General features: G+C 56.6%; 1 protein-coding gene across 1 annotated transcript; it reads left to right on the plus strand.

Annotated features, from left to right (window-relative positions):
* Window positions 1-770: 770 nt before the first annotated feature.
* Window positions 771-8,616, plus strand: PPP1R18 (protein phosphatase 1 regulatory subunit 18). The gene is made up of 3 exons (XM_065885428.1): window positions 771-2,693; window positions 6,835-7,045; window positions 7,712-8,616. Exons 1-3 carry the CDS (start codon window positions 1,080-1,082, stop codon window positions 7,729-7,731), a joined length of 1,845 nt encoding a protein of 614 aa, XP_065741500.1. The 5' UTR covers window positions 771-1,079; the 3' UTR covers window positions 7,732-8,616.
* The last annotated feature ends 1,122 nt before the right edge of the window (window positions 8,617-9,738 follow it).

Below are 9,738 nucleotides of genomic sequence, written 5' to 3' on the forward strand. Positions count from 1 at the left end.
TCAGCCTTGGGGAGGGGGTGTCTCCTCTCCCGTCCCCGCTCCCGTCCCCGGCCCGAACCTTGGGCTGTCTCCTCTTTGTGCCGAGATTGCCTGTCTGTGCGGTCAGAGCCGGGTGGGGATGGCCGGCTATGTCGGGGTTCCGTGAGAGCCAAGACCCGGGCACAGGACTGGCAGGCTCCGGAAAAAAGAGGTGTGGGGCCGGTGCTCCGCACGCCTGGGTCCCGGGGCACCGCCGGTAGGGGAGGCAGGCGGTGGTGCCGGGACCGCGTTAGGGTGGGGGTGGACGCCAGGGTTCTGGGAACGTGCTGGCAGGTCCGACACCCGGGTTCCGAAAGTCCCCGGGGGAGGGTATTTCCCCTGACCCGCCTCGGGGCGGAGTGCGGGGCGGAGGGGTGGGGGCTGGGGGGCCGGAGAGGCGTGGCCCGAGCAGAGCTGGAAGGGGAGCCCGGACCTCCTGGGCCCACGCTGAGACGCGCCGGGCTGCAGCCGCGGAACCCCCTCGCCCCTCTGCCTCCCTGACTTCCCCTTCTCCCTTAGACCTCTCCACTCTCCGCCCTCCCACCTCCCCGACACCCCCTCAGGTCCCAGTGCCCCCTCTCCGGCGGGATTCCCTGACCTCTCTTCCCACTCTCACCGCTCCTGGGGTAGCGGTGAGGCAACCTCGCCTGGACCCTGTCCCCCTCACGTCCAGCCTCTCCTTTCTCTCTTCGCCCGCGCGCCAACTTCTCTCGTTTTTCTCTCTTCTCACATCCCGGGAACTGTCTCTGATACCCAATAACCTGTACTGACAAATCTGACTCCTGCCTCTTTGCCCTGAATCTCCACTCTTCCTCTCAACCCATCCCCCGACTGCCATCAACTTGACTCTTAGTTTCCCCTTCACTTTCTCAGCTTTTCTCCTTTCTCTGCTCCCCGCTCTTTCCCTCTGTCCTCACCCTCAGCTCCTCTGCCCTCCTCTGTGTCCCACCTCTCCGCTCCACTACCTCCCCTCCCACCCCCATTCGCACCCTCTGGGCCTCTCTGGAGCCTCTCCTTCCTGTTCTCTGCCCCCAGCGTTCCCCACCCTCCCCAAGGGGACCATGGCCACCATCCCAGACTGGAAGCTACAGCTGCTAGCCCGGCGCCGGCAGGAGGAGGCAGCCGTTCGTGGCCGGGAGAAGGCAGAGCAGGAGCGGCTGTCCCAGATGCCAGCCTGGAAGCGGGGGCTTCTGGAGCGCCGCCGGGCCAAGCTTGGTCTGTCTCCCGGGGAGCCTAGCCCTGCGCCTGGGACTACGGAGGCTGGACCTCCAGACCCAGACGAGTCTGCTGTCCTCCTGGAGGCCATTGGGCCAGTGCACCAGAACCGATTTATTCGGCAAGAGCGCCAGCAGCAGCAACAGCAGCGGAGTGAAGAGCTACTTGCAGAGAGACGGCCTGGGTCTTTAGAGGCCTGGGAGCGGAGACTCAGCCCTGGGGAGATGCGGGATCAGAGCCCCAAGGGAAGAGAGTCAAGAGAAGAGCGGCTCAGTCCCAGGGAAGCCAGAGAGAGGAGGCTGGGGATAGGGGGAGCTCGAGAGTCGAGCCCCAGGCCTGTGGAGGCTCGAGACTGGAGGCAGAGCCCAGGAGAGGCTGGAGACAGGAGCTCCAGACTGTCAGAGGTGAGGAAATGGAGGCTGAGCCCTGGAGAAACTCCAGAGCGGAGTCTGAGACTGGCAGAGCCTCAAGAACAAAGCCCCAGGAGAAAAGAGGTGGTGGAAAATAGACTGAGCCCGGTGGAGTCTGACAACCAGAAGTTGGGCCTGACAGAGGCCCATAAATGGACGCCTGACTCCAGAGAGTCTCAGGAACAGAGTTGGGTACAACCGGAGGCATCAGAGTGGAGGCTGAGCTCAGGAGAAGAAAGAAAAGACTGCTCAGAGGAATGTGGGAGACAAGAAGAGAGGCCAAGTCCAAGGATGGTCCCAGAAGAGATTACAGCGTCGTCAGAGACCCTGACAAGGGAGGCTCCAGACATCAGTTCTGGAGGAGTGGAGGCAGCAGAACAGAGGCCCACCCCTGCGGAGGATGGCGAGAGGGGCTTGAGGCTGACAGAAGGGTGGAAATGGACCCTGAACTCTGGGAAGGCTCGAGACTGGACACCCAGGGACACAGAGACTCAAACTCAGAAACCAGACCCTCCAGAGTCTGCCGAGAAGCACCTGAGTCCTCTCGCTGCAGAGGCTGGAGAAGGGGAAGCTGAGAAGGAGGAGGCAGGGGCTCAGGGCAGGCCTCTGAGCGCCCTGCAGAACCGCTGCTCTGTGCCCTCCCCCCTCTCACCAGAGGACGCTGGGACTGGAGGCTCTAGACAGCAGGAAGAGGAAGCAGGGGAACTCCGGCCCCCACCAGCAGCCCCTCTGTCTCCCCCACCCCCAGCCCCACCTGCCCCCCAGTCCCCTGGGGATCCCCTCATGAGCCGGCTGTTCTATGGGGTGAAGGCAGGGCCAGGGGTGGGGGCCCCCCGCCGCAGCGGACACACCTTCACAGTCAACCCCCGGCGGTCCGTGCCCCCTGCAGCCCCTGCCACTCCGGCCAGCCCAGCCACAGCTGACGCTGCAGTCGCTGGGGCTGGGAAGAAGCGGTACCCAACTGCTGAGGAGATCTTGGTTCTGGGGGGCTACCTCCGCCTCGACCGCAGCTGCCTTGTCAAGGGGTCCCCTGAAAGGCACCACAAACAGGTAGGGAGCAGCCAAGTCAGACTCCTCAGAAGCCCACTTGTCGGCTCTCTGTGGGCTCCTGTCTCTGTCTCATACGCCTGTATTCTTGTCTTGGTCTATGCGTTCTTGTTGATTCCTGCCACCACTCTTCCTCCCCTGCGCACACACCCTTCCTTCTTCCTTCTCGTAGCCCTTCTTTTCCATTCACTTCCCAGCCCAAGGAGGCTGCCCCGCAAGCAAGCGCTGTCCTGGGTGTGTCCCTCTCAGGCTGTACCCAGGCTGCTCACCCTCTGTTCCCTCAGGCTCTGAGCCCCCAGCCCCCCAGTTCTTTCCATTGCTGACTCTGTGACCCAACCCAGGCCATCTGGTGGGAGACCTGAGCTGAGGCCACAGCCTGGAGCCTGTGAGGGCAGGGTCCGCAGGGCAAAAGCACTTCCAGCCTTCCAGCGGGGAGGATGTCGGGGCGGAAAGCCTGGGGAGGTGGAGGGGTGGCTTTGGGCTTGTAGGGATAAGTGAGCGGAGGAGGGTCTCACAGACCCGAGGACGAGGGGTGCGGAGGAGGGACACCGCAGGACAGCAGGGGGAGGGGAGTGGAACAGGGCTGGCCAAGGAGCAGAGAAGGCTTTCGAACCCCGAGTCTGCCCCATGGGAGAGACGCACACAGAGGCCATTTGAAGTGGGTGACCTCGAGGTTGCACACCCCCAGCTGGGCTGCTGCTTCAGACAGTACTCCCTTCTCTCTTGGGACAAGAAAAGCCTTCTCCTCTTCCAAAATACCCCCTCGCCATTCCCTCCCTGTCCTTCCTCCCTGGGCTTCCCCTCCCTCCCCAGAACTGGCTCAGCAGTTGGTTTTCCCCTCTCTTCCTGCCATCCCGGCCTCTCCCTCCTCTTGGGGTAGAAAGAGAAGTGAATTTGGAGGCACAGTGCTGAGAGCAGGGAGTACAATGGGAGTTAAGGACGGGGCGGGGTGGGGGCGGGGTGGGGGCCGAGGCCAGCAGACGAAGGCAGCGCAGGGAAGTTGGCAACAGCCAAGCTGTCAGCCAAGCAGACTTCTCCCCCTGGCCCTGGCCCACGTCCTTCCCCACACACCAGTTTCCAGCTTGAAAAACTCTAAGGAAAGAGAGGGCTCTGCATCTAACATCTCTCCAGAGACTGGGAAGACCTTCCTAGTCTCCAGTTCTCATCTCATGTGTGACATCCTCAGACTTGTTTTTTGTGTCCTCAGTATCAGTGGGAAAGCACAGGGACCAAAGCTCAGGGTCACTTGAGACCCCAGTTCATCTTCACATGAAGCTTAAGCTCCCATCCCTGAGCTATGGTCCCTGAGTCTGTCCTGAGCTCTCAGACTGCTACCAGCCCCTTCCCCTTCAGGCTGGGCAGATGCAAGGAAGTAGGTGAGGAACGACCAGGGCGAGGTGTTCAGAGAAGTCACTTCCTGCTGTAGAGGTTGGCTTGTGCCTCTGGAGAGGAACAAAGAGGAGAAGGCGTGAATTTGGGGGCCCAAAGCCCAGGGACTGTCTGAGCGCAGGGCAGGACCTGTGAGGGTGACCATACCTAGGTCAGGGAGCAGGGGAGCCGGAAGCAGATCGCCCAAACAGGAAGCCTGGTGGGGGGGCAGCCGGAAGGCTGGTGGGGCTGAGTGGCAAATGCAGGGCCACGGGCCTGCCAGAACTGTGCTCAGGATGTGGTGAGAGAATAAGGAAGCAGCCGCTCGGGGTGGGGGTGGGGGTGGGGGTGGGGGTGGGGCTGGGGCTGGGGATGAAGCAGCATAGAGTTCTCTAGGCCCAGACGCCTTCCCCTCGGCCCTCCCTCAGGCCTTCTCCACTCGCCCAGCACCCTGCTCATCAGGGACAGGCATGTCCTGTCCCCAGCTGCCAGATCAGGAATATGAGGACCCTGCCACCCAACACTGCCCCCCTTCCCTAAATAACTCCTGTTTTGCAGGCTAATTCCATCAAATGTATCCCTGCCACTGAGAGAGAAATCCCAGCCCTGCCCCTGGAGCCCAGGGGTTGGGCTGTGGCTGGTGCCCTTCCCCAGAGGCCCCTCTGGCAGGGAGACCAGCCCCTCCCCTCTCCAGCCCCCTTGTGACCTTATATAGCTGATGAGAGGAGTGAGTCACCCCCTCCGTACCCCCCACCCCCACACGCCCCATGCAGGCTGTGCATTCCTGAGAAGCCCAGTCAGAAGCTGGGGCGGGTGGTGAGGAGGGAAGCAGGGTGGGGGGAGAGAGACAAACGTGGAGGGAGAGCAAATAAAATGGATCCTTTTCCAGAGCAGATAATAAACTACGCAGCTTGTTATCTCAAAAGGTGATATGAAAAGAAAACCGAAATGGGTTCCCAGAAGTTTGGGTAAATCTGTCAGCAATAGAATTAGTTCCTTTTGAGAAACTGGGATATAAAGGGGTCTGGTTCCTGTCACTTGATTCTACCAGCCAGCTGTTCCACAGACACAGACTGGGGGTTGACTGTGTACAGACTGGACTGACCCCGCCCCCAGTATTCCCCCAGTGTTGGTCCTCTGTTGGGACCACATCTGAGGTCTGGATGAAGCCTTCCTTACCCATTGTGGCAACTTCCACGTTTCTGTTGACAGCAGACACAAATAAGTAAACAAATAAGTAAATTCTCTGGTAGGTTAGGTTAGAAGGTGGTAAGTGATTATGGGAAAACATTAGAACAGGGACAAGTGGAACCTAGAGGGCCAGGAGGTAGGAGGAGCAAATATGACAACTTTATAATAGCATGATGCAGAGAGAGGGAGCCATGGCTATATTTGGGGGAAGAGTGTTCCAGGCGGAGGGAACAGCCAGTGCAAAGGCCCTGAGGTAAGAGTGCCCCTGGTGGGGCTGGAGGAAATCACAGCCAATGTGGCTGGAGTGGAGGAGGATGCTGGAGAGGAGTGGGGAGAGGCACACTGGTAGCCCCCTGTAGGCCTTGGCCAGTCTCTGGCTTTTGCTCCCAGTGAGGTAGGGGCCAATGCCAGGTTTGGACCCAGGGAGTGACACACACAGTCTCTGAGTTCTAGCTTCCCTCAGGGACCCAGGTGTTAGCAACCACCTGTCCAGCCACCAGCCTGGTTTCTCTCCTCACCCCAGTCCCTGCAGAGACTCAGGGGTGCTGGGCTGCAGCCCCGAGTTTCTCAGACGCCAGAGGAGGCCTGGGGAGATCATCTGGACCTTTCTGAGCAGTTCACATGGAATCCTCCTGTTTGTCTCCTTAATCGCTTTGGCTCCCAGAGTTAATCCCACCCTGCCCCTTCCCCCTGAGCTTCTTAGGAGGGCAAAGGGGAAGGGTAAAAAGGTAGTGAGAGCAGCTGGGGCTTGCCTGCTCTTGAGACAGTATGTTTAGGAAGGATTTTCTGCCCTGTCCAGATCCCTTCTGGTCATTTGCCTCTGTCTCTGCACGTCCCTTCTGGTGCACTCTCCACCCCCATGCCATGTTTGCCCGGACTTTCCTCTCTGCCCCTGTCACCTCCCCCAGCTGCACCTTTCAGGCACTCAGGCTCATCTTCTCCCTGTGTTTTGGGGAGAGTCTCTTTTCCTCTGGGCTTTTCTGTTCGTCTCCGCTCCCCTCTCAGACCCAAGACCCTTTCCTGTGGGTCCACTCCAGCTGGAGGAGGGGAGTGAGGGGGGTGAAAGGGGCTGGTGACCAGGGTCCTGGGTTTCCCCCAACATCAAGGGGCCGAGGCTATGGAAACTATTGTGCCTGTCTTTGCTTTTGGTGGGGATTCCTCCCAGCCAGCTCTTTCCAGCTCTTTTCAAACCTCACCTCCTCTGGGTAGCCGTCCTGATTGCTCCCAGGGTGCCCAAAGACTCAGTTCTGATCATAGGACTTATCTCCATGTTTTTAATTTGTTTTTACGCTTCTACCTCCCACACTCTAAAACCAGAACCTTGGTCCTGGGTTACTCACTTCTGCCACCTGGGCCCCCGCCAAAGCTCAGGTCAAAGTCAATGTTTCTGAAATAATATGATTGAAGAGGGAAAATCTGGGACTGGAGAGAGAGTACTGCAAGGACAACTGGCTTCCAGAGTGGCTGGGGAGGACAAAGTCAGCGAGTGCCCAAATCCAGTCCCCACTCTCCATCCTGCACCTGTTACCCTGCGGGCTTCCCCCTGCTGACCTCGCCTCCTCCCCCCTTTCTCTCCCACCCTCAGCTCAAGATCTCCTTCAGCGAGACAGCCCTGGAGACCACGTACCAATACCCCTCCGAGAGTTCGGTGCTGGAGGAGCTGGGCCCCGAACCTGAGGCCCCCAGTGTCTCCAGTCCCCCAGCGGCCCAACCCGACGACGAAGAGGATGAGGAGGAACTGCTACTGCTGCAGCCAGAGCTCCAGGGCGGGCTGCGCACCAAGGCCCTGATAGTGGGTGAGCGCGGGCTCCGCCGGCCCGAGGGCTCCCCCTGGTGTTCGGAGTGGGCACTGCGGTCCAGGAGGGAGGGGGAGGATTTAATGTTGGCGCTTGGAAGCGTCTTGGCAGGGCCTCTAGCCCAACTGCTCCTTTCACAGATGGGAAAACGGAGGTCTTGGGAAGCGAAGTGCACGTGAGGTCTCCATATTTCAAAACCAGGCCTCTTTCTGAGCGCTCTAGTGTGGTTAAAAACACAGCGTTTGGATCAGACAGGCCTGAGTTTGCATTCCATCTTGTCTCTTAATTGTGGTGTGACCTCAGGGAAATCACCTGACCTCTGGCCTCAGTTTATTATTGTGAAATGGGGTTAATAATAACTACCTCTTGGAATTGTTGGGAGGGTTAAGTAATTTTTGTAGAACACCTAGGAACTACGGCTGGACGTCAAATTACTTAACCTCTCCTGGGGGTTATTGTGAGATTAAACGAGTTATGAGAATGGCTGGCACAGAATCCAGGCTAAATGAGTGATGGCTGTTACTAGTAGTAACAGGCACTCAGGATGTGGAAGATATTATAAGATTTCCTACATGCCAACTGGCCTTCAGTGTGGGCAGTGGGTCGGGAAGGCGGGAAGCAGAGACCCTCACTCATTCTCTATCCTTATTGCCTCCTCTCCCACAGATGAGTCTTGCCGGAGGTGACCCTCTTCCAACACTGGGATATACCTCCCTCCTTCCCAGAACTGAAGATCCTGGACCCCAGAAGATTCAGAGCAGACAGACCTTGAACATGAGACTGGCAGGGAAGGGCAACCAACATCTTCCAACTTGCTTTCCTCATCCTGTTTCTGGGGGCGGAGGCAACCGCACAGTTTCCACCCGCATCAGACATGCTGGTGCATCCTAGGTGATCCAAGATCCCCATCAAGTCCTGGGGAGGAGCACAGAACTCACGGGGTGCAGTGGGGGGGTACGGATGGAGCACCCTCTCCATCTCCATGGGCAGGGTAACTCTCCCCACAGCCTTCCTTGACTCCCCCCCCCGCCCCCCCCCCGAGGCTCTCGGGATTTAAGTACCCATGTCCCTGGGAGACCTGGCCCCCACTGCATTTACAGGCACCTCTCCCTCCTGTTCCTTAGGTCACTGCCCCTTTGTTTACAGCGCCTGCCTCCTCTCTTGACCACAGCCTGGTTTACAAAATCCCCCAGTTCCCAGCCCCACCTGCCAAAGTCCCGGGTTTACAAGCCACGTCTACTTGTGTGTCCACATAGAATCCTCTCCCCTGTCCTCTGAAGTCACCTCGTTGGGGTGACCTGGGGGTATGGCTTCCTCCACCTTTGCTCAGTATTACTGTCTCAGTTTTCCCCAAGAGGGAAGGCTGGGAACCTTAACTCTGTATCCCCCTCTAGTTATTTAATTCTGTTCCTCCTAGTGGTTCACAATTGAACTGAATTGCGAGGGTGTGGGGTGAGTAATGAGGCGCCTCAACTTTCTTCCCCCAATTCTCCTTCCTTCTCAATTGCCTGTTTTTTTTGGTTTTGTTTGTCTTTTTTTAACTTTCCGTAATAAAGTGGAGCTCTCTCCGACTCTCCTGCTGCTGTTTCTTTAGAAAAAGTGCATGTTGGGGGTGGGGTGGGCTCTGGGCTCCTCATTCCAGGCCTCTCCCTCCCATCTTCTTAGCCATGAAGAGGAAGCAGCCACGGCTGTGGGAGGGGAAAATGACGAAGGTGAACCAGGAACTCAGCAATGACTTGTAGAAAGGGCTCTGGGAGAGCCTGGCACTGGTTTCTCAAAGGACTAGCAGGCGAAGGACTGGATTTTTGTTGTTGTTGTTTCTTTGTTTGTTTGTTTGTTTTTGGCCTCACGGTTTGCAGCATCTCAGTTCCTCGACCAGGGATTGAACCTGGGCCTCTGCGGTGAAATCGCCAAATCCAAATCCCTAGACCACCAAGGAACTCCCTGTTTTTTTTTTTAATTCTCTTTTTTTTTAATTAAATTTTTTTTTTTTAGTCTAGGGTTGGTTTGAGAAAGGGCAGTTGAAGCATCCACTAGACTGGAAGCACCATGAGGACAAACTGTATTGGTTGGGTTTACTGCAGCATCCCCATGCCTGGCACCTCGTAGACACAAAAATTTATTTTTAAAATGAATGACTGAGCAAATGAATGAAAAGATGAAAAGAGCCAAAAACTTGGAAGCAAAGGACACTCTGAATTGAAGGATTCTGGTATTCAGAAGCCTAGTGCAATGCAAGCAGCCAGATAGTATGTGATTAGTAGTGGCTAATCCAGAGGATTTTACTCCAAGACTCAGGACCATAAATAAGTCTCCTGAAATTGCTGCAAGTATAGTGTATGTACAGAAGTGCAGATTCCTCAAAAGGGTCTCCTCTGATAGACAATGGGATAATTCATGGCTTTGTGGCCCAAGTGTAGTTGGTACTGGGAGGTTTCCCCATTTCAATGAATTTTTATTTTCTACAAATGTAGAATATCTGTATCTTACTTATCAGTCTTTTTTTTTTTTTTTTTAAGTTCTCCAGGCTAATAAAGACATGGTTAAGTAGTTGTAGTCCTTCTATCACTAGAGGATGCTCCTCTCAGACTAGTCAGAGGAGATTCCTTCTTTATTAAAAACAAAGTGTATTAGACAAATTGATCTTAAACATATGCCAAAGGTCTTTAATTTACCAGCAAGGGAACAAGCAA

The sequence above is a fragment of the Phocoena phocoena genome, chromosome 10, assembly GCF_963924675.1.
Source record: "Phocoena phocoena chromosome 10, mPhoPho1.1, whole genome shotgun sequence".
In the NCBI taxonomy this organism is placed as follows: Eukaryota; Metazoa; Chordata; class Mammalia; order Artiodactyla; family Phocoenidae; genus Phocoena; species Phocoena phocoena.

Bases quoted from the DNA above. Each gene is read 5' to 3' on its own strand.
- PPP1R18 (XM_065885428.1), top strand. From the start codon at position 1,080: ATGGCCACCATCCCAGACTGGAAGCTACAGCTGCTAGCCCGGCGCCGG. The intron at 2,694-6,834 runs GTAGGGAGCAGC...TCCCACCCTCAG, and splicing joins CTGAAAGGCACCACAAACAG to CTCAAGATCTCCTTCAGCGA. The intron at 7,046-7,711 runs GTGAGCGCGGGC...CCTCTCCCACAG, and splicing joins CACCAAGGCCCTGATAGTGG to ATGAGTCTTGCCGGAGGTGA.